The sequence below is a fragment of the Diorhabda carinulata genome, chromosome 12, assembly GCF_026250575.1.
Source record: "Diorhabda carinulata isolate Delta chromosome 12, icDioCari1.1, whole genome shotgun sequence".
NCBI lineage: Eukaryota > Metazoa > Arthropoda > Insecta > Coleoptera > Chrysomelidae > Diorhabda > Diorhabda carinulata.
In genome coordinates, this window is record NC_079471.1 from 10472135 (window position 1) to 10497098 (window position 24964).

The window sequence follows — 24964 nt, forward strand, 5'->3', positions numbered from 1 at the left end:
TTAAATAACGACCTAAATCCTTTTGGATACCTTAAAATGATCTCATAAAACTGAGAAGACATGTGATAATTAAGTTACATTCAAAAGAACTCAATTTTAACTCTTCTGACAGCATTTTTTCAAAATCTCGACATTGTTATTTCCATCATCTATTAGTTTATATAGCGATTTATAATTTGCATTTTGATATGATATTGGGATATCATATACACTACGACCCAATGAATCTATTGTGTCTCACTTTCTTGCTGCGATACTGGGGAACCCAGTGTTTACAGCTGATCTGTTAATCTCCCTCCCTTTAGGAAGTCCAGAATGTGGGTTCCAGGTGTAGTGCTCTGGAGGTCCGTAGTCTCTCACACTCACAGAGAATGTGGATAGAGGTTTCGTCCTCTGTGCAACCAAAATCTGCACGCCGCATTATCTGCTAGATCCAGCGTCTTCAGGTGTTTATCGAGGTGACAGTACTCCGATAAAACTCTGGTTATAGTTTCCCAGGAAAGTCTTTGCCTGTCTCAGTCCCTCTAAGTTGTCTCAATAATTGGTTTTGCTCCTATCTACCTTCTTTTCCAGTCCTTTTTCTATTCTTCTGTAGCTGATACCACAGAAGGATTCAGGTCCCTTCTATTTAATTTCTCTTCACTTCGGCGTGTCCTGGAATCCATTGTAGGGTAACTTTATTTTTTTTCCTAGGTCGTTTAATTTTTCTAGGCAGCCCCAAACGAGTTTGAATTTTATGATATTGGAGCTTAGAGCTCTAATAGCTGCTTGGCTATCGGACAGGATAATGATCTCTTGTTTGCGATAGTTCCTTTCTAGATTGAACTGGACAGTATTTACCTGGAAAATATATTTACACATGCGTTAATATTCTCTAAAATGTCAGCCATTTTGGATGCCTATTTTCTGTTTGAAAAGAGTATAAGTGACTTGTGAATATTTTTCTGAAATTGGAAAAAATTTAATCAAACATACGTTTTTGTAAAGCATACACCTATGTAAATGAAGGAGGAGCTAGAATACCGTGTAAGAAGAATTTGTACCCTCATTTAAGACCAAAAAGTTTTTGGATGCTGAATTCAATTATTGATGTATCACCTTGACTGTCGAAGAGCGATCGGGACGGCCAAAAACCGCGATAACACGCTATATCATCAAAAAATGTCACCGATTGGTCTTGACGACACACAGTGGGTGAAAATTCCAAAAAACTGGCTCAGATAAGAAAAATCATATAATCTTATTGAAAATTGGTAGTCGGATGTTTCCAGGGATCGTTGATTACGTTTTAGGGCATTAAGCAAGGGCGAATATTTATATACTTTTTGAAAATATAGAGTTCACTTAATAAATGATCTAATAATAATCTTTGTTTTATTAAAAGCTTCATTGTAATTTTCCGTATCTTCATTTCTATCGATTCGTTAGATTGACAAATTATCTTTAAAATCAAAAATTATTATAATCAAAAAATAATTTGGTTATTTTAAGAATTATGTTAATGTAAAATTACATTAGAAAGCTATGATCTGACGATTCATTGACGTTTGATGGCCTAAAACTGGCCCACAGTGGTTTCAAGGGTCGAAAACGTTGCCACAAGTGCACGGTAAAAATTTCTATTAAGGGACTTTTAAGTCAAGGGATAATTGTAGTGGAATGTATAGAGTATGAAAGGACCGTTAGAGAAGGGAGGACTCTTTACGTGGGTCGGTAAATTCATTTCTTTTGTAAGTGTCTGACGCACTACATTTGGAATGATAAACGTGGGAAACAATATTGCAGTGATTCGGATTAAGATTTAGGTTTATTTAAAATAATTATGTATTTGTCTATTTGACTGCTTATAATATTCCAACCTTGCAAACGACATAAAGGAGTAACTTCACAAAATGTGAAATTATCGACGTTCCGCCAATTTTTTGCATACTGACGACGGATTCATAATAAGTGACTTTTTAACATTGTTGGCCACCATTTTGAGGTTGCCATTTTTTTTTTTTTTGAAAAATTGTTGACGGATTCGTAATCAGCGACCTCTTAAATTTCTGTATATCGAATTTCATTGGAAAATAATCATTCTTTAACACTCCTAGCCGCTATTTTGTTTTTTGTAAAACTGTTGACGGATTTGTAAGCAGCCACCTTGAAAACCCTCGCATACAAAATTTCAGTTATAGATATAAGGATTTTTCAATATTGTTGGCTGCCATTTTGATGTCGCTATTTGTTTTTTGAAAAACGGTTGACGGGCTCGAAATAAGCGACCTCAAAATCCCGTATATCGAATTTCATTACAAAATAATGAGTTTTCAACACTGCACGCTGCCATTTTGTTTTAAAAAAACTGTTGATGGTTTCGTAATCAGTGACCTCTAAAACTCCGTTATATTGAATTTCATTAGAAAATAAAATATTTTTTAAAAAACTGTTGACGGATTGATAAATAGCGACTATATACCAAAACCCAATAAATTATCTGAATTTATTCCATTTTTGGCCTCGTTTGCGGCATTTGGTGTCAATAATGTAAATATGTATTTGTAAAGAAAATATTCATTGTATTTTTTATCTTAGAATAATATACCACTTTGTTGATATGAGTGTTAAAAGTGATGTCTTATTTTGCTCTACTCATTTCATGAACAAAATAATAGTTATTTGTATGCCAAGGTCAGAAAGTGCTACTTTGTTGGACGAGTCTGCAAATTGCGAGGCGAGCTACAGACGAGTCCAACAAAGTAGTATTTCAGTCCTTGGCATACACAACATTTTTTAGACAACGCATAAATCCAAAACTTTTTCAATTACACTGAGGAAAGAAAATGAATAATAGAGAATTATAAAGATTTTATTTATTGAACAATATAATGTACTTAATGATATTTGCAATGTTAATATTAATTTATTAATTTTATTTGCAAGGTAATGTTGATTGCACCTCCAGGACATTTATTAATATTTATTGGATTGGATGCAGATGTCTTTGTGTCTTTGATAGAATTTGTTGATTGATTCGTATTTGTGGTGGAAGAAAGTATTCTGTTAGAATTTCAATTTTGTTTGTTATTGAGTCATCTATATAAGCTTCCGCTACGGTGGAAGTAGCCCCCCCACCATTCCTTTTTAACATCAGAAGGTCTACTCCAAAGCGTCCCAAAAGTGTTTTGCGGTACGGAACTGTCACTTTCACTACATGGAACACTCCAAACGCAACTTTCGGTATGTAAATGAATACAGAACGAATAACTTTCAGGTGGCGTCGTCTAAAAAATCACTTATTTCATACAACGATTTTTTTTGTGTAACTGCTCCAATTTGATCATGAACTCTGCTGACAGTTAACACTTTTAAAAGTAGCACGATTTTGCTAATCTATAAAACGTTTGTACACCACAACATATTTACCATTTGATTTATTTGGTAGATTTTCTGTAGGGCTAATTATAAATGTCTAGGAGGGTAAAAGATGTCTTTTAAATCTGATTCACTATGAGACAGACACAACGATTGACTAATATTTCATCATACTGTTATGAATTTTTTATGGTATTTCATGACTCTTCTTTCCATATTCATCTTTGAATCCGTTTGCCTAATTCGTAAGCACGCTGCTCCAATTCTAGAAAGATCGTTGCCCGGCACGTTCCACTTAGTAACGCGGAGCACGACCTTTACGTACCTACTCCACGCTCAGAATTAGTTAAGGGCTCAATATTTTACAATGCAAAAAATGCACAATCACTTGCCAATTGAAATCAAATCGATTTCCAGCATTCCACAATAATTTAAGGGCATATTTATTGGAAAGTTCCTTCTACTTTGTGAACGACTTCTATTCTAATAATAATATTTTATTCCGGACATGCTGCATGTTGGTTTAATTTTTGCTATGGACTTATATACTAATTATTACCTATTACTATTACCTATAATTTTGTTACTCTGTATATTGGAATTTTATTTTGTTTGTATCCTTATTTAGTTATTTTTGTTTGTTTTTTTGTATTTCTCTCTCTCTCTCTCTCTCTCTCTGGTATTATTTGCATCTTTAACAGATATTTTGAATAATTATTTTGCATAAATTCATTTGCAATAAATTTTCTTTAAATATGTTCCTATAATATATTTTGTTTACTTTAATTTATTATCTTAGATTCGTTTTGTGTCCGGAGTGCGACAATCCCGAAACTGATTTGTTGGTGTCTTTAAAAAGAAATACAATATCCCAGAGCTGCAAGGCTTGCGGTTACCATGGTGTATTGAAATCGAGTCATAAATTGATGACATTTATATTAAAGAATCCACCGAATTCTGAACGTGCAATTCAAAGCTCATCTACGAATGATGGAAAACGTTCTAAACGGAGCAAACGTAATGGGGAATCCAATGGAAATGTCAATCAAGAAAATCAAGGAGATATGACACTTGAATCATCTGCTATGGAAAATAATGTAAGTGATTACAAATTCTGTATTTGAATTCGAGGTGAAGTTATCTCATATTCAAATTTTTTTAATACTTGATTATTGGTTAATAATGTCTATACCTAGTCACTTGTGCTAATTTGTAATGGAAAAATTGGTATGATTCAATCATGTACTCAACAATAAATTGTTGACTTATTTTCACAAGTCTTGGTTCAACATTACATAAATTTTTTATACATCATGATATTTTTAAGTAATCATTTGAGATTATAATAAATAAATGTTAATATTAACATTTTTCTGCAAAACTTTTTTGGTAATCAGATATAGCTTATTGGCATTTGAATCATTGTCAGACTTTTGAAGATTTGAATTATGACTATATTTCACATTTATCGTTTAATGTTTAAGCAATAATCTCCTCATAATGCCTGTGATTCACTGAAGCCACATAAGTGAACTTTAATATTTCTACGGAATGTCTTCTTCTTTCTTCCACAATAGGTCTAACGCCTATTCCTTCTTCGATATCTTTATTTATTTTCAGCAGTCTAGTCTTCTCCGGAATGTTTCATTTGATATTTAAACTTACCGTCTTTCATAAGATACAGGGGTCTAGTATTTGATTCTTCAGATAATGTAACTCCTTTTGTGTGAACAGACAGAAGAATTTACAAAAAATAAAATTCAAGTATTAACTTTGTATGCATCACTGGAGTTAGAATTTGTCGCAACAGATCCATGATCCATATAGGGAAGGTACAGGCGATGGAATTATCAATTAACAGAGAGCTTAGTCCTCTCTAACTACGTACAACTCACAACAGTATCATCGAACATTTCTAGTGAAGGAATGATTGGATAGAATTAAGCAAGAAGAAAGTCGTTTGAGAACAACTTATCCATACAGTCGATTGTTAAGTTTCCAGTTAATATGCATAGATCCATGATTCGTCGCCTGTCACAATCCTATAAACGTTTTTTGAATCACCGCGATTGAATGTTTTCAGCATTTTTTGAACCAATCGACACTAGCTTGTTTTTCAGCGATTGTCAAATTATGAAGTATCCAACGCGAATAAATCTTTTTGACAGCCAAAGATGCCCAAGTATGCATTAATCTCACGGTATGTCACATGACGACCTTGTTAAATCAATTTAGCACTTTACTGATGATTTCTGGCACAACAGCCGATTTTGTACAACCTTCATGAAATTCATCCTGTTGCGAAGTGTGGAAAGCCAGCGAAACACGGTGACTCGAGATGGTACTTCATCACCAAAAGTCGAAACGAGTTTATTAGCACACTGTAAACAACTCAAACAGCACTCGTATGATAACACGTTATGAGTACGTTCACCATTAAAAATGTCAAAATTTATGATTGCAATGTCAGATTTGACATAATCATACCAGTGTTGCCATATCTCAAAACTTAAATAACAACCCTCATATAAAAGAAGCAAACTATTGACGACGCTGACAAAGGGGTGTTAGGGCGTATTATTCATAATATGCATAAAAGCGATGAAGAAGTAGCGCAGCTAAAATTTATAATTTAATTACAATATACATTGGAATCCGCTAGAGAAAAACATAAAAACAAATTCAAGACTTTTATGGAAATACATGAAATCCAGTAGCTACATATAGACTACATACGTTCACTCAATACATGCCACCAGCAAAAGTTGGAGTGATGTTTTGAATTAAGGCATTAAGCAACCCACATCAAAAGAGAATCATTTGCTTATCTTGTGATCTTCTACAAGGAGTTGCCTTAATTTTCCAATCTGGTACTAAAACAGGCACTATCATGGCAATATGTCTTTGGAAAATTATTTATGTGGTTCAAAAACAAATTAATACCCAATCCTCTTCTAAAAAGTGTTGTAATAATAGATAATGCACCATATCACAATAAATAAATTGGAACGGCACCAACATCAAAACCAACGTATTTTTGGTTCAAGGAGAACAAATAAATAATGGAATATGGAAAAATTGGAATCAGATACCAAGGATCTTTAACCTCCCCTGGACGAAAAAAGATCTTTTAGAAGAAAAGTCCCTTAATTGTATTCATAATTATCTACTGTTAAGTAAATTTTATATTCTAATCAAAGCATCATTTTTGTTTTCCTGGTATTCTTAATCATGTTTTAAAAATTTAGACGTGATTATGGATCTACAAATCATGAGCACTTTATCAAGAATGTAAATGTAAAACAGTTTTTCTCAATTTGTATAAAACTTTTTGGAACACACTGTATATCATACCTACCGGGTATATAAGGGGTTCGTTTCTTTGTTTGAATAAAATTAACTTCTAGGAGGGTAGCGAAGATGATCAAACAGAATGGGCAATAGATGTTACTGAGGAAGCTATAAAAGCTAGAATGCAAGATCTCAGTGATGGTGTTAAAAACATGACTATTAGCGATGATCTTGACAAATCTGAGAAGGAAAGAATGGACATTTTCTACAATATGGTGAAAGCAAAACGAGACTCTCGTCTTCTAGAAAACGCGCAAACCCAAAAGGAAATTCTGAATGAAGCAGAGCGTCTGGAGATTAAAACCAAAGCTCCTCTTATTTTAGCCGAACTACTATTTGACCAGGTAAAAATCACTGTTTGAGTTATATGACGTATCGTTAATTTGTTGTCTTATTTTTGAAAGAATATTCTGACACAAGCTAAAAAATACCGGACGTTATTTTTGCGTTTTATATTGAATGATAAGAAGGCACAGAAATATCTCATTGGTGGTTTGGAACAAGTTATTGCTTTGCATACAGACAAATTGATGAGTAAAGTACCAGGCTTGTTGAAAGTATTGTACGATATGGATATTCTTGGGGAAGAATGCATTATCGAGTGGTCTGAAAAGGTAAGACTTATGCCTCAATGGTGATGTAGGGCGGATAGTAATTTTTCCAAAAATACTTAATTCTAGGTATCTAAAAAATATGTAGCTAGAGAAATTAGCCAAGAAATTCATGATAAGGCTGCACCATTTGTAAAATGGTTGAAGGAAGCTGAATCTGAGGACTCGGAAAATGAAGATGATAATATTGAAATTGAGTATAACGATAGGGCACAAATACAACTAACGGTTATGTCTCAACAGAAACCAGTACTAAAACAGGCTGAGAAAGATGATGATAGTCAAGATGATGTAGACATCGATGCCATTTGAATATTTTTCTTATTAGTTTGAATGCGTGGATTGTTTCAACTTGTATTTTTTGTTATTCATTGAAGCATTTTATACAACGTTATTTGTGTTCATCAATTTTTCAATGAGTCATTTTCTTGAATAAAATTTTCAAACTTCATTTTTATGTTATTAGTCAAATTATTTTTATTATTTTCTTTTTTTTTTTTTTTGTTTGGATGATTGTAATGTTTCTGAAATCTTTTTTTAAAGTGGAGTTTTATTATAGTGATAAACTACTTCTGAGTACTCAAAATTTGAACATTTCAAAAATAATAGAAATTGAAATTTTACAACCGTATTGGAATTTTTATTGGGATGGGGGAAAGAAATATATACTACTACTAATATATAATACTGGTTTTTCGAGTAGTTTGCAAATTGTTCCTTGTATGATATTTCATATACTTGGACTTAGATAGGTGTTCAAAGTCAACAAAAAATCATGTTGTTTCAATATTTTTTATAAGGTTCCGGATTCAACCCATTTCTATTGGATGCCACATTTTCATACCCATATCAATCAAGGTAAGTCCTCCTAATTATGAAAACAAAACCTAAAAAAAATTAATATAGTCTAAAAAACTAAAAAACACGTGAAAAAAGCGTCGGGCGCTCGATGTACGAGAAATATGGAGCAAAACACCCTTTTTAATTTGATGTGCTTTAAAGGGTGTTTTTTAGTTTTTTTAAACTATATTTATTTTCACTTAATTTTTTAATTGATACCACCCTAGTATAATGGCTTCGTCGCACATATTCATACATTTCGTCGAAACATGTATCGAGCCATAACGGAGTATTGGTAAAATTGTCAAAGTGCTTAATTTCCAACACGGAGATCAGAGGTTCGAATACTCTGTCGTACGAAATTTTTATCAAAAATAAGCCACTTGCACTTAGTCCAAAGAGAGTAACAAACAAACAAACCTACATACATATGAAGCTAATATAAGCTTGTTAAATATAGAAATTCGCAACAATACAATAAAAAACTAACCCCTTGTATATCCTTGTGATATTTCTGTAACAAACTAAAAAAGATCCCACAGAATTCATACAAACTGTTTTTTTTGCTTTTGTACCATTAGGGTTACATACCATACTAAAGTTTCTTTCAACAGTTTCAGTTGCAAAAAGTTTCATAATTCTCAAAAAAATTGTTTGTTGACGCAATTTTTATTTGTATAATTACATAAGTACCTAAAATTAGTATATTTGATAATATGTTGCTTATTCTTTGTATTTGTATTCTAGAAAGATACCTCTATGTGTTTGTGCCATTTAAATATAGCTATTACAAAATTACTTTTTCTAGGATGTCTTCACGGCGTTATTTATCACCTTGGTGAGAATGAAATTATCGACTTTCTATTTACTGGTGAAGACAATGAAGATGAAATAGATTTTGATGATGATGAGTTGATAGATCCCAACTGAAAATTCTATGTCCAATTATGATGCGGATATAACAGGTATTGATTTATATTCAATTATAAATGTTATAGAAAATTATGAAACTATTTTGTAACCTATATAGTAGAAACAAACAAAGCAAGAGAGAATCGACATGGAAATCAAGGAATCTTGTACTAAACGAACAAGTTAAATTTTCAGAAAATAGCAGTTTACACCCAATTTTTTCTTTATCTGTTTCCCAAAGATATGCAGCTAATTGCTCAGCAGACTAATTTATATTCGGAAAAATCCAAACAGTCTTTTACTAACATCGACATTTAACCATTTATTGCAATCATTTTTCTACCAAGAGTCATTAGTATTGGAGTACAAACATTGGAACACCTTTAATATATGAAACAAAAATAAATTTGAAAAACTAAGGCAATTCATTCATTCCAATAACCCAAGGATGCTTCAATGTAATACTCTGGGTGCTGACAGATTATTAAAATAAGACCCATTATCGATAGATTGAATGAAAGTTTTAGTAAAGTTTCTAAGGAGAAATATCTATGTGTAGACAAGCAAATCTGCTCCACGACAGCTAGAAATAATTTAAAGCGCATAAATGGGCATAAAAAATTATTGTACGCGCTGAAGAGCCTGACCTAGGTGCTTCGTCTAATATATTTTGATAATTATTTTACGTCTCTATCACTAACGCAGTATGGGCTTGGAAAATTTAAAACATATTCTTTTTTAACGAAAATAAATGCTACTTAATTTTACAAATATAATTGTGTTTATTTCAAGTCAATAGGATTAATACAACAAAACAAAAGTTTAGAAGCCTGGATATATTTTATACCGCCTGATATCCGTTCCAAATACCTTAGCAGCGCCGATTATATTGAAGAGCGACCGGCCTGTTGATAAAATGTTACTGGCTAAAGTCTCTTTTGACCACAAAGAGTTGATTTGTTAATAAAAATGGAGCAAGGATTTTTTCGTAGTTCTTCAGACAACTCGAAATAGATTTCCTCGCAATGGCTACTTATTTTGCCACAAATAACGTTTTTATGACTTGTACTTGATAAAACAGTATTCCTTTTACAGTCTCTTTTCATTGCATCACACCATTTTTTCTCCCTTAGGCACTTACATAAAAATACTTTATTTGGTGCAGTAATAGTGGTGTTGGTACATTTTGGTACAATACAATTTTTATAACTAACCTTTATCGATCCAGGCTTCGACATCCTAACAAAAAATACAACTAATACAACGTAATAGGATGGCAAAATGGTGGTGTTGATGCTGCTGTGGCTTGACGTGCAAAACTCGATGTCGCTAATTACATAATCAAGCCATTGGATCATTGCAATGCGGACATATTCCACTTTTAAAAATTTATATCAATGCCAGAAACGTGCGGTAAATTGCAAAATTTATTTAAAAATTCAAAGCCGACATCGTATTCACACCCATTCCTAATGCACTTAGGAGGAGTTAGTCTGCAGGACTACCTACTGATAAAGTGTTATCAAAAAAAGATCGTGGTTATTCCGTGGCATTTGTGACTGATGTTGATAGTATTAAAATAAATTTCAAATGTTGCTTGGAAAGACTGTAACATTGTTACGATGGTGACGACTTTCGTAGGTGAAATGCCCGAGGACCAGGTTCGACCTTATGACAAAAAAATAAGAGATACGTCAACGTTGATTGGCCCAAGATAGTGAATATAGTCAATACATGGGTGGTGTTGATTTAGTTACAGTATCATATTATAAAATCTTAGTGCAAAGTAAAAGGTGGTAAGTACGTCTATTTTACCATCTATTAGATCTCAAAATGTCAAACGCTTGGCTCTTAACTGGCGAGTAAAAAGTGCTTCACGAAATCGTGAAAATGATATGTCTTCGGCAGATTTGAGACTCCGGATAGCTGAAATTATGTGCAAACTTTGACAGAGAAAACCAATCAAGAGCCGCAATTCGATTGAAAGTGACATTCAGGCCAAAAACACAAAGGGCACAAACCATATGTAAGAAGAGAGGTAAAGCTTTATGCTACAATAAAAAAGATTGCTTGCTAAAGATTTTCACACGACATAGAAAAAAAAATAATATCTCAATGTGACATATATGTCACATTTCCTTTTTTCTGTATTTAATGAAAAAATCAATATATTGATTTCCCAAAAAATACGTAGTAAATCCTCACAATGGTCATCACGAAAATCTTCACAACATCCTTCTAAGCTTATTTAAAATATCAGGCGTGATCGACCAAATCACAAGTGATTTTCGTTTTATTAATGGCTGTTTTATTCACCCCAATTATCCTTCAGTTAACGTTACTCTCCAGATAATAGAAAATCATTCACTCATTCGATTTTAAACCTATATATTTATCAGCCGTGATACGTAACTATTTCATAAAGAAAACAGCTATAAGTCATTAATGTCCCCATAAATAGAGATCTATTGCAAGATCACGTAATCGCGCTGGCCATTCTATCGTTCTTCGCCCCTATTCACCAATTGGGCAATATTGCATTGAGATACTACCGGATCTTGCGTCACATTCATCGAAACTTAAGGGAGTCCTGAATCAGGATATAAAATTACCAAAGTTAGAATGATTTTGAAGTAGATCAAATAATAATAGTCATTTAAATTGTTCTAAATGAAAAAGGGACCATGGATGGTTTTAATCAATCACTGCCTAGACATTAACCTTTTGAGGGTATTGTGTATGTTCTTTCCTCCTCTAGTCAGTATTTTTCGTTGACCAGTAGCAGTAATTTTGCACTTATCATAAAACAAGACACATTCTAATTGGATAATAATGTTATCCAACATGTGCATAATTCGCTTACAAAAATATGAAAATCGTTTTCCATGAACTGCAGTGAAGTAAGTATCGATGTATGGCTAACATTGAATGTAGCTGCTTTTTTTATCTGCCTCCCATGACCAATTTTGCGAATCTATTTCTCTATGTTACTAATTGTTCAGGTTGTTTTATTTTAATCATTTCCTTGGTGGTCAATGTTAACAGTGGCGGCAATATTCTATGAAGAAGGCATACTAAACTTGTGCCACACTATGACAAATGCCTACGAAATTTCGGAAGCTATGTAGAAAATTGGTTATATTAATTATAGATTTTTGTACACACTTTATAATTAGGTTGAAGCATCAAGATTATTAACTATTAGAAAAAACGCAATTGCAATTTAGAGAGACCTACAATAAAAACGATTTATCACCAATTATTTTTACTTTTTTCAGTTTGATTACCTATAAAAGCGTATTTTATTTATTTTTTCATTTTATTTATTTTTAATATGAAATATAAACATCAAAGTAAATAGCTGGATCAGACAGACATTTACTCTCTAATAATTTTTCTTGTTGTTTTGATATGAGCTTGTTCTCTCAGTGTATTATATGATAATCAAGTTGAATGACATTATGATTTTGAAACACATTTAGCCAACACTTTTTCGAGTAAGTTGTAATTTTTGTGTGTGCGTTTTCTGGGATAACGTATTGTTTCCCCCTCAAGGGCCGTTGGACCTTGATATATTGGTGAGGGGACCCAACGGCTGCCCATCTCGGGCGTGCCTACGTACACAAGAGGAGGAACGGTACATTTTAATGGGCTTACTTTAAGTCAAAAGCAATCGTGCCGATCCAGCTAAATTTCATAGGCCCTGAAAGAGCAGGAACCATGACAAATCCCCCTCTTTCGTCTCAGGGGTCTGAGTAAACAGGGACCACGGAACCTACTACGTACAATGTATCAGTTTTACCTATGTCGAAGCTCTGGCCGGTGCTATTGACAAGGCTCAGCTCAAACGCCACAGACAAAGGAAAACTGCAACGCTGCCGAGACGGTTGAGGACTTAACATCTCCGGATCCTGAGGTTGCTTCGACCTCCGTCCCTCCCTCAACCAGTGGTTCCAACCGGGAGGTCCAGGTAAATACTCTTAAAAGGCCAAGAACCCCTGGTTCTACGCCGAAGTGGCTTCAAAAGTTGCAAAACTGCAACAACAATAGAGCCTGGTGCTAGATACGCGAAATCAAGGGAACAATCGAATTTGCAGGCTGCCGTGAGTCGAGCGGGTCAATCCAATACTGGCTTCATGGAAGTGTGGCCTATCAGAAGGGCTACGTCTTTGGCCTTTGGCGGTCTACTGTTCGGTTATGAACTATGAACCTTATCAATTCATCATGTAACCAATTTTGACAAAGTTTATCTAAAATGATTTGTGTTGGTATTGGATAAAAATGCAATTATATGTTATTACTGTATATAAACAAAAATAGAAAAAATATCCAAACCAACTAATTTCTTGGGGAAAAGAGGAAAGATTATTCGGATAGGGTATATAAAATTTAATCAAATAAATTTATAGTTTGTAATTATATAATTTTATTTAATTACGAAAAATATGCTACGTAATCTTCTGTTTCGTAATAACATCCAGAAACCAATGAAAAGTTCTAAATATTTAAGTATTTTGAATTTGAATCATTGGTGCCAAGTTTTTGTTTCAATTCATTGACATCTAATTCACACACACATTTTAACAATATATGTCAGATTTTTTTGTAAAACAAATAACAAATATACAGATTGTCCCAAAATTCCGAATCAATAAAAGATTCATAATTGTTGGTACACGCTGTACTTACCGCGTTGAGGCTTACTCTAAAGAAGACAACATAAATAAAAAAGTCCCTTTTTGCTCAGCTATCTAAAAAAATTTACAGTTGTGTCACAGTACAGGAAAGTACTTGATAAATAGTGAAATTTGGAGAAGCTGAAAACGATTAACAGTTACGCCCTCTGTTGTAAACATCTACAATCTCTTTATGTACAAGTAGAATGAAAATTATGATATAATTGTCCAAATTGGTTCGTTCATATTGTGTAAAAAGTCTCCTGTTTTTCCGCGCACTATGTTTAATACATCACTTCATACACTGTTGCTTTTTTGTCTCCTGAGCCCGTTACAATATATTTGTCATCTGTAGAGATGTCACAACTCAAGACACTCGATGATTCTTTGGACTGAAATAATAAAATATCCAATTAACAAACTTGGAAAAATAAAATCTATTGATTTGTGTTATTTCTTGAATTGTAAATTCATTATTACAATTTGTGTTTAGGACATATCAACACAATTCATAACTAATACAAATGGCTATGTAGATGTAGTACCCTCTAAAATAAAATTAAAGAAAAGTTCTCATGAGAAAAGTAATACATGATGGTCAAAAAGAATTTTGGAAATTGAATACTGAACTGGTTGGTGGAATACTTATATTGAGAAAGCTCGTTCAAGAACATCTAGAAATATAACCGGAAATAGAGAAGAAACTTACTTGGAATATACTCGCTCCATATGGCGTTCGCCAAGCATTCAACAAATTATCTTTGCCAGTTGAAACAAACCATTTTCCACATGTGGCGAACCTTAAACTGAGTACACAACTCTCGTGCAAGTGTAACTGATATTTATCTGCTTTCGTAGCGTGCAGTACTTCTACATGCGAATTTTCCATACCAACTGCTAACCATTCTCCTGTAGGACAGTATCCCAAAGAGAAGATTTGAGAACTGAAATCATGTTGTTGTAATTGTTTGCCTTCTCGAAGATCCCAACTACGAACCTGAAAATATATTTATTATACATTATAAATAAAACTGATACTATTGTAAAACACCGGTGTTCACTTGTTTATTCCAGAAATCAAAGATTCTCTGGGAATGATTAAAAACTTTTCATAATCTGTTTGGTACAAACTTATCCCTTATCAAAACTTTTTGGTAATCGTTGACTACTTTTCCTTTCCAGGGAAGCTCTAGAATAATCTCATGAGTTCTCTAGAACAGTTCGAAAACTTTCACAGAATATTCGATAACTGCGTGGTCATATAGTAAAATTATAGAAGAAAAAAGAAATTAACAAATTCAAAAACCTATGTAGCCTCTTCGACTGGGAGGTACTAGTGACATAAATTGTATATAAAAACATACACAAAATGAGTATTCAAGAATATACAGGGTATTCCGGGACTTGATGCAAAAAATTCGGGAGTGAGTAGATGACGTGAAAATAATGCTGTGACAAAAAATTTTCTCAAACGACCCTTGAGTTATAGGCCTTTAAAGTTGCGAAATCAGAGATTATATTTAAGTATATTTCCTAAACTATACATTCGAATATTATGAATTTTTAATTGATAATTACGTATGTCCATAGGTTTGAAGGAATAAATAATTTTACACTACTATCTAAAGGCCAGGGGCAGCTCATGCCCAATGGTTAACAACCCGTAACGTTTACAGGGACAAACTGTACAACCTAAAGATAGCAAAAATTGATTTTTCAACAATTTTTCAACAAAAAGGTACCTTTTTGATCATTGTGTTTGCCAAGGAAACCGTTCGCCAAAAAGAAACATTCAGATGAAAATTATCATAAATTGTAATTATTTATTGAAAATACTTACAGGAGGTAATAAACGCAATAAAACATTTCTTGGAGAACAAATGAATAAATAAATATTTGTACAACATACTATCGAAGATCATATTACTGGCATAAGGAAAAACTTGAAAGAAATTGATAATTAAATATAAAAAATAACATTTTTCCCAATAAGAGGATTGGTCGGGGAGGTCCATTCGCATGGCCTCCACGTTCCTCTGAATTAAATATGGATTCATTTTTGTTTGGAGATATCTTAAAAGCTTTGTATATGCAACACCGGTAAACACAAAAAATGAAATAATCAGTAGAATAAACATCCATTGCAATGTTATAAGGCAGAATCTTGGAATGCTCTTCCAAGTTCAAAGAAATATCCTCTGTGAACTTCAGAAGTGTGTAAATCTGCAAGGTTCCCACTTCGAATATTTATTATAGTATTTTTTTTTGATAAGTTGTAGGCTAACCAATTCAATTTTTCTGCATTTCAATTTTTTCTTTGTGTAAGTAACATGATGTTCGACAGTATGCAGTTCAGTTAGAAATGTTTGATTGTGTTTTAGTACCTCCTGTAAGTAGTTTCAATAAATAGTTACAATAGTTTTCTTCAGAATGTCTTTATGGCGAACGGTTTCCTTGGCAAGCACAACGAGCAAAAAGGTACCTTTTGTTGAAAAATTCATTTTTGCTATCTTTAGAATGTACAGGTTGTCCCTGTAAACATTACGGAACAACTTGTAGAATGATGTACTCAACAAGTAATCCGCGTTAAATTAGTGGTAATTTTTTTATTATGAAAATATCAGATAGACACGAATTTTTTCTAGATTGTCACACCAATACACAAAGGTGCAAAGAAAGTTTGCATAACGGCAATTTGTCGAACCTCAGCCACAAATGTATTTCTTAGCTCATTTGCAATCATCAGTGCAGCATTACTAAAAATATATTAGGTTTTGGAATTGGGAGCTGCATGATAATCCTTCAAAAATTATCATGAAACAAGATTTTTTTAAAACATCTAAAAATAATGGAGTTTATTGCAAAAAATTATTCTAATTTCTACTTTTAGATCAAAACTAAACGAATACCATTTTCTAAAAACAGAATCTACTTACAGTATTGTCTAAGCCTCCCGTCCACAATTTAGTTCCATCGGAAGAAATGTCTATACAAGACGCGCCATCTGTATGTCCTTGAAACTGTCTCACTAGAGTCTGATTGTGTAAGTCCCATACAGCTATATTACCATCAGAACAGCAACTGAAACATACCTTCGAATCCGGACTAATAGCTAGTGCATAGCAGGCTGGCGCACTAGAAGTTAATTCTGCTTTTATTCTAGGTGTAGGACTTGCTAAATCCCAAATTGATAAATTAGATGCCTCACCGCCTACTATTAACGTTCTACCATCTGGTAAGAGTTTTACCGATCTAATATAATTGTCTCTTTGCTAAAAAGAAAAATAAATGAGATTTTCATATAAAACATTCAGCATATAAAATAATCTTAGATATGTAAGGAATAAGCAGCATAGTCGCTGACTATGATTGTCATAAGACGTATGTAAAAGAAATGAGTATGGAGAAAAGATTACTCCAAAAATTGATTAAGAATTAACTGGATCCTAGAATCCTCTAGACAGCTCTCAGATATCTTTCAATTTATTTAAATCTCTTAATTGTTCTAGATTGATCTAAACTGTACTAAAAATGATCGGAAAAGGTATAAAATTGAAAGTTGAAAATAATTCTTATTAATATTCTTATAATGGTCAGTATAAAATTTTTTAATCAGTTTAAAATAAGATTCTAATAGCTGTAAATTGTTCTAACAATTTTTGAAATGCTCTAAAATGCTTAGACAATAGTTGAAAATTATTTCAACAGATTTACACACTTGGTCTCACATTTTGACCTACAAAATTCTGAAATGTAAATGATGTAATCAATATAACTACATATGTTCTGGATTGTTTTTGCAATTATAAAAGATCATCCTTAGGTCATAACTGAAAATGATCTAGAAAACTTTTAATAATTTCCATAACCATCTAGTAAACCTAAAATTACATGTAAATGTTGAAAGTTAGTTAAAAACAATTCGAATCAATCCTTAGTCAAGGCAGTTTGAAAATAATCTAGAAAACTCCAATCCCAGTTTACATGTTTTAAATTAGTTTAAAAATTTCCATAGGTTTGGATGGTACTATATTGTTTTAATAATTTCAAAAACCATCTAGAAAACTACAAATTAAGTTTAGAGTTGAAAAGAATCTCAATCAATCCTTATATTGGTCAAAACAGTTGAAAAATATTGTAGAAAACTCCAATCTCAGTGTAAATGTTTTGAATGAGTTTAAAATGATTTCCCTAGGTTTGGATGATACTATATTGTTCTAACACATAAAAAAACACTAGAAAAACTGAAATTTAGTTTAAATGATGAAAATTAGTTGAAATCATTCCAATCAATTATGGATTGTTCTAAAAAGCTTTGAGATGCATCCAAATGTCATAAACTAATTCAAAATTATCAAATCAATTTAAAATAGTCTAGCTTGTTCTAAAATTTTAACCTAGAAAGTTCTAAAATAGATGTAAACAGATTTCAATCAGTATAGAATGTTCTGTAAAACGACTTGAATCTGAAAGCATATCTGATTTAACAGCATTCTTCGACCAGGTCTACCAAACTGGGGAACTTCCCAGCTACCGGCAGAAATCGATCTTCATCATCTTACCCATCAACTATAAATGCTAATAGACGCAATGACTTCCGATTAATTAGCCTCATGAGTCACACCTTAAAAATACAGTTACAGTTACTCCTCAAAGCCCTTTTCTGCATGAGAACATTACTACAAAAGAGTCGTGAGTTACAGAAACATTCTATATATGTTTTGTTAACTTCGGAAGAGCTAATGATATACGTTTTATGTCAAACCTGTATTAGAGTCAAACAGCAGTTAGTCAGACAAGATTATAGCATTACAAATGAAACACCAATAGAAGGTGGAATAATTTTTTCACTCTTGTTCAGCTTTTATTCAAGGAACATATTTTGCCAGGCTTTATAAGGCAGAACAAAGGGAGTAAAGATAAGTGGCGAAATTATAAATAATGTAACCTGATGATACTGTCATCATTGCAGCAAACATGGAAGACTTGCAAACGCTGCTGGACAGAGTACATGAGGCTGGTCGAAGACACAACATTGAACCGATATCACATTTCAAATATCTGGGTAGCTGACTGAACTATGACACCGTACATTGAAGAAATAAGAGACAGAATTGAAATGACACTTAGGCCATTCAGCAAATGGAAATTAACTGTCACTAATAGAAACCTCAAAGTTCAGACGCGGTTAAGAACACTCCATTTTTGTATGTATGTCAGACATGGACGCTTAAACCTAACATTAAATAAAAAATAGAAGCGTTCGAAATGTGTGCTATCGGAGAATCCTCAACATCCCGTGGACTGTACATACCAGTAATGAAGCCAGGTGAATAAGGATCTAGAACTCTTAAACATCATAAAAACAAGAAAGGTCAATTATTTCAGAGATATTATGCTCGCCTAATCATTCAGGGAAAGGTTGAGGGCAAAAGATTGATAGGTAGCAAAAAACTATGGTGGCTATGAAATATTCAAAATTTGGAATGGGAGTAAAACTATTTCGAGTATCGACATTGAGACCAATTCAACCAAATTGTCATGGAGATAGTCCATGTTTGAAGACAGGCATGGCACCGAAAGAAGAATATTCTAGATCGAATGAAATTGCTGTAAAGACTTTAAATTTGAAATAACTTAAGATGTATCAAATAATAATATAAATAAAATTTTAGATTGATTAGAATCATTTATAAATATTCTATAAAATCCTTAAACATATTTCAAAACTATTCTAAACAGGGCATGTAATATAAAAGAAGCAAAAGCTTAAGTTGATGTTCTAGTTTAAAAGAAACGAATGATTAAAATCGTAACTGTACAATAACCCAGAGAAGCGGGTGTTTGCAATAATATAATAATCGTCTAAACAGATAACTGAGCCCCTATCATGGATGGTTAGTGTCTTTTTTGGTTATCCAAACAAAAATTGACAATTTTACTAAGCCTTTCATTGAAATAAATATTCCTTCCATAAAATATGACAAACCTCTATAATTTCTATTGATCGAATAAATCCCTAGCCTTCTCTTCTTTACACTATTATATATCTATTTCTATAAGATTGAAATTGGATTCAAGAGATGGTTGTGAACGCTCGGTTTTGCAAAGCAAAGAAAAGTCACCTTTAGCTGTGATTATCGATTTACCATAAACTATTAAAAAGGCATAAATGATAAAACTTTGTTTTATTTGTTCTTAAAAACAGCATTACAATCCTCTACTATTATTATATATTAAAGGGTATATAGAGAGACAAAAAACCCACTCCTAAAAGTCATTTTTGAGTCTGAAGAAAATACTTACCAAGCAATCCAATTGTGAAACAGGACTCTTAGATCCGGGTTGGCTGATATCCCATACTTTTACGCAGCCTTTTCCTCCCGTATATACATATTTGGTGGGATTAGAGATCGTAACTGCGCAAACGACTTCACCATGTGTTAACGTATTAATCTGACGCGCATGTCTTGGTATCCCAGGACCAATTAAAGCGTCTGCTGGAAAAGGTACAGGCTGTAATTGACCTTCACCGTTCATGTGAAAAGAATAGGCCCTAAAATATAAAATAATTTAACAAGAAAATATATGAATCAGGAAAGGTTTAGTTTACTTACGGTTTTCCTCCAGGAATGGCTCCCATTCCGTTCGTTGCAATTCCAGGGGCTCTAGTATGCGGATGTCCATCATAACCTAACATAGCCGGTCGACTATAGGGAGAAGGAGCTACATTATTATATGGGCTCAAATGTTCGGGACCTCTTGAAGCTCCTAAAGGATAAGGTGGATATTGACCTGCGTGACCAACTTTAGCAGCTGGTGCCGGTCCAGCACCTAGATTTGGCGTCGTAGAGCGAGGCTTTGAACCAGGCGTAAGAGGTTTCTCCTAAAAATATATAAATTGAAGAATTTCTCATGATATTTCGATCAGTAGAAGAGGTAGCACGAACTCCAGAATTTTTCTTTTTAGAATACTTTTCATGGGGATACAAATAATGAACTACTTTTCTAATTTCATTTTGACTTCATTTTGAATGCGTTGGTTGTAACAGCTACCATACGTAAACAGAAAGCCGTAAACGTCGTTTTATTACGCAGAGGTACATTCTGTAGAAGTACATGTAATTTGAAAATTTCAGTCGTTTGTTGAGCATATGATTTTAAATGCACAATGTCGTTAAAAACATAGTGAATATTTCAAAACTAATCAAGAATATTGCATCATACCAAACCAAACACTATCAGTGTGAAACGTTGAATAAGTAGATGTTGAAGATGGAATTTAGCGAAGAATTTCTCATCTTCTGTAGCCTTATCAGTAATCGTTTAGAAAAATATATATCATTTACAAAATTACTTGCATATGGAATTTCCAATTGCACTTCATTTTCTTATAAAATAATGACTGTAAAAATTTCATCGTGACTTTTTGTAATAGAATACCCAGAATCAAGGAACGCTAGTATTTATATTTAATAAAAATGATATCTAATACTTACGTCTTTGCTTTTTAAAGATGGCGTACTTCTCGATGAAGAGGAACCACTTCTACTGGGTGGTCTTTCTACTTTTATTTTATCACCGTTGGTACTTCCGTTTTCCCTAATTTCATTGGAATTTCCTAAAGAAACATGTTCCCCGTTCGTATGTGGTGATGTTGCTTCCTATAATAAAAATATATTATTTGTTTATTCAGTGTTTATAAGTGTCACCATAATGTACATAATATCAACCGAAATACCGGTATTTATTTTCGGCTCCTAATAACGCTTTTTCAAATCTTGTTATGGTCACATAAGTTATAACAAAACTCTATCGTTTCCAATCTTGGTAGCTACAAAACGTCACTAGCTCCGATCAAAGACGTATGAGATCAATACAAAAAGCAATTTATTACTTTGATACATACGTATACGACTCGGATTGGTATAAACCTTAGTCGTATTGCTTTGGAACATAGCATACAACTTCAACTTTATATTCTTTATTGGGTTATTTTGCACGCGTCATTTCAAAAGAAGCAAACACTGACCAAAACCTCCACATTTTACATATTTCATTATATACCAACGTTCCGTTACTATGAACCTTCTCGAGAAAAATTGTTTTGCCCTTAATGTTATTTAACAGCTCCTGTATTATAGTTATTATTAACACGTTCACATTAACATTTATTTGTAAGAAAATTTTTTACATAGCTTTAACAACAGAACTTATTATATATCTCATTTCTTCCATTCGCTCAGTAGTCGGTTGGTCGGACAGCGTTGCCAGTTTTCATGAGTTTTGAATTAATTCTGGCGTGAACATACTCCCCGCGTTGAAAGCATAAGGATGGCTTTCAAAGGTCAACTGGAAGGGGGCAGATTTTTTGAAAGCTTCTTTTGATGATTTCTCCAGAGGGAGTTCTTATAGAAGCGACCCTAGCGATACCGTCAGGGCCTCTATGGAGCTTGCTGATTCTACCTAATAACCACTGAGTGGGCATAGTGTTCTCGCCTTTCACTAAAACGAGAGAATCTTCTACTAGATGGCCTTGGTTGGACTTCCATTTGGTGCGTCTTTGGAGCTCCGCAATGTACTCAGATTTCCATCTGTTCCAGAAGTGCTGTGCTAATTGTTGTACGAGCTGAAATCTGGAAAGTCGATTCATTTTTATGTCGGTGACATCTTGATCAGGTGCTGCAATTATTGGTCTTCCAATCAAGAAGTGAGCTGGGGTAAGAGGTCCAAAATCGTTGGGATCAGAGCTCAGTGGGCATAAAGGACGCGAATTCAAAATCGCCTCGATTTGTGCGAGAACTGTGGCAAATTCTTCAAATGATAAATGAACTTGGGTCAAAACGCGCCTTAAATGATGCTTTACGCTTTTGACAGCTGCTTCCCACAAACCTCCGAAATGAGGAGAGTAGGGTGGTATAAAACTCCACTCTATATTCTGAGAGCTACATTTCTCGATTATAGTGTTGCTGCCATGTTTTAGAAAATCCTTTAGCTCTCGCTGTGCCCCGACGAAGCTTGTTCCATTGTCGGACAATATTTTTGATGGTTTGCCTCGTCTAGAGACAAAACGATATAGCGCTTGAATAAATGATTCTGAAGAAAGGCTAGAAATCAATTCCAAATGGACTGCTTTAGTTGATAAACAAATAAATACGCCAATATAACATTTACTTAAACGACAACCTCTACCTTTCTTATCGTTAATCATAAATGGCCCCGCGTAATCAACTCCCACTATTGAAAATGCACTAGAAGGATTAGTTCTATCGCGCGGTAAGTTGGCCATAATTGGCTGTATGGTTTTAGCATTGAATTTGAAGCATTTCACACAATTCTTAACAGTCTTTCGTGCAAGATTTCTACCGGATATAACCCAGTAATTTTCTCTTATAGTGCTTAAGAGCAGCTGAGGGCCGCCATGCAATAGGCGTTCATGTTCTTGTAAAAATAGTAGCTTTGAAAAATGATGCTTTGAATTGATCAAAATTGGATGCCTTTTGTCAAAGGAGTAATTTGAATGTTTTAGTCGCCCTCCTACGCGTAGCAAACCATCGGGTTCTAGAAAGGGACTAAGACTTAATAGATTACTATGGGAGCTCAAAGGCTTGTTATTTTTCAATGTTTCAATTTCGGTAGAATACGATTGAGATTGACAAATTCGAATGAGACATTTTAGAGAATCACTTAACTCCTGTACTGTAAGAGAACCGCCTCTTCTGCGATTTCTCTGAAGACAATTATCCTTAAATCGTAAAATGTATGCCATTGTTCGTTGCATTCTTGAGAAATTTGAAAAACGTTCAAAGGGAAAACTCAGAGTAGGGGGCGCAACATTGGTCAGAAGACTGGATTTAAGTTCAGGTAAATCATGAACCACCTCCAGCTTGTCATTGGGCCAAAAACTTGGGTCCTTAGCTAGCCAAGTAGGGCCGCGCCACCACAAATCAGAGTTTAAAATTTGACTAGGATATATTCCCCTTGAAGCAATATCTGCTGGATTATCGTGGGTGGGGATGTGCCTCCAATCGGCGTGTTTAGTGAGAGACTGAATTTCTGCCACTCTATGGGCCGTGAATGTTTTTAGCAGATTCGGGCTTGTGCGTACCCAAGCTAGAGTTATAGTTGAGTCCGACCAAAGTGTGAAAGATTTGAATTGAATTTTCAAAGCAGTTTTAGCTTTATCTGTTAGGCGGGCTAGAAGCAATGCTGCGCATAATTCCAACCGCGGGATTGGTATTGTTTTTATAGGTGCCACCTTTGCCTTGGCGCATAACAGGGATACATGAACCTTTTGATCGGAATCAATACTTCTCAAATAAACACAGGCTCCGTAAGCCTTTTCCGAAGCGTCAGCGAAACCATGCAGTTGTAATTCAACAGCATTCTTGCAAATAGCTTGTCTGTTTAACTCAAGATCGTTCAAAATAAGAAGCTCCTTCTCCAACCTTACCCAATTTTCAGATATAGCTTTTGGAATAGCGTCATCCCAAGCTAATTTATTTTCCCATAATTTTTGCATTATCATTTTTGCGATAATAGTACATGGGCTTAGTAAACCAAGGATGTCGAATATTTTTGATATAGTAGATAAAATTGTGCGTTTTGTGACCTTTGTACCTATAGGATTGGTATGAATTTTATATTGAAGCTTATCGTTATTGCAAACCCATATCAAGCCTAATGTTTTTGTTTTGCCATCATGCGCAAATTCTAGTATATCGGATTTTAAATCATTTGAACTTATATTTTTGAGCGCGTTGGTGTCGTTAGAGCACCATTTTCGGAGTGCGAAACATCCCGATTTAAGAGTGTCACTTATCGCTTTACATATGTATTGCGCATGCTCAAGTGTAGGTGCACCTGTTAACAGGTCATCTACATAAAAGTCGTGCTTAATGATTTCGGCTATTTCCGGGTTCATTTCTTGAATATCCTCAGCGAGTTTAGCTAAACAGCGTATTGCAAGATAACTGGCAGAGGCTTGCCCGTATGTAACGGTATTTAGCTGGTAGACTTCCAGGTTATCACTCGGATTTTCGCGCCATACAATTTTTTGCAAATGCCTTTGCTCGGGCGTTATTGAAATTTGCCGGTACATTTTAACTATGTCTGCCGAAACTACATAGTTATATTTCCTAAACCTTAAGACTATTGATAGTAAATCGTCTTGTAAAACGGGTCCAATGACTTGAATATTGTTGAAGGATAGACCGT

At 33.8% G+C, this 24964-nt stretch overlaps 2 protein-coding genes across 8 annotated transcripts in view; one reads left to right on the forward strand and one right to left on the reverse strand.

The window, feature by feature from the left end:
- The window catches only part of LOC130900198 (eukaryotic translation initiation factor 5-like), a 38282-nt gene extending 30512 nt beyond the window's left edge, over window positions 1-7770 (forward strand). For all 5 annotated transcript variants that reach the window (XM_057810653.1, XM_057810650.1, XM_057810649.1 and 2 more), the window contains exons 5-8: window positions 4157-4454; window positions 6765-7052; window positions 7113-7322; window positions 7389-7770. In XM_057810653.1, the coding sequence (XP_057666636.1) occupies window positions 4157-4454; window positions 6765-7052; window positions 7113-7322; window positions 7389-7631 (1039 nt within the window). In that variant the 3' untranslated portion in view covers window positions 7632-7770. The remainder of the gene's footprint in view (window positions 1-4156; window positions 4455-6764; window positions 7053-7112; window positions 7323-7388) is intronic.
- A 5703-nt stretch (window positions 7771-13473) lies between these two features.
- Window positions 13474-24964, reverse strand: part of LOC130900196 (protein groucho) — a 396521-nt gene continuing 385030 nt past the window's right edge. For all 3 annotated transcript variants that reach the window (XM_057810645.1, XM_057810647.1, XM_057810646.1), the window contains 6 exons: window positions 21247-21411; window positions 20365-20633; window positions 20054-20303; window positions 16684-17019; window positions 14457-14744; window positions 13474-14139 (listed from right to left, as the gene is read on the reverse strand). In XM_057810645.1, the coding sequence (XP_057666628.1) occupies window positions 14032-14139; window positions 14457-14744; window positions 16684-17019; window positions 20054-20303; window positions 20365-20633; window positions 21247-21411 (1416 nt within the window). In that variant the 3' untranslated portion in view covers window positions 13474-14031. The remainder of the gene's footprint in view (window positions 14140-14456; window positions 14745-16683; window positions 17020-20053; window positions 20304-20364; window positions 20634-21246; window positions 21412-24964) is intronic.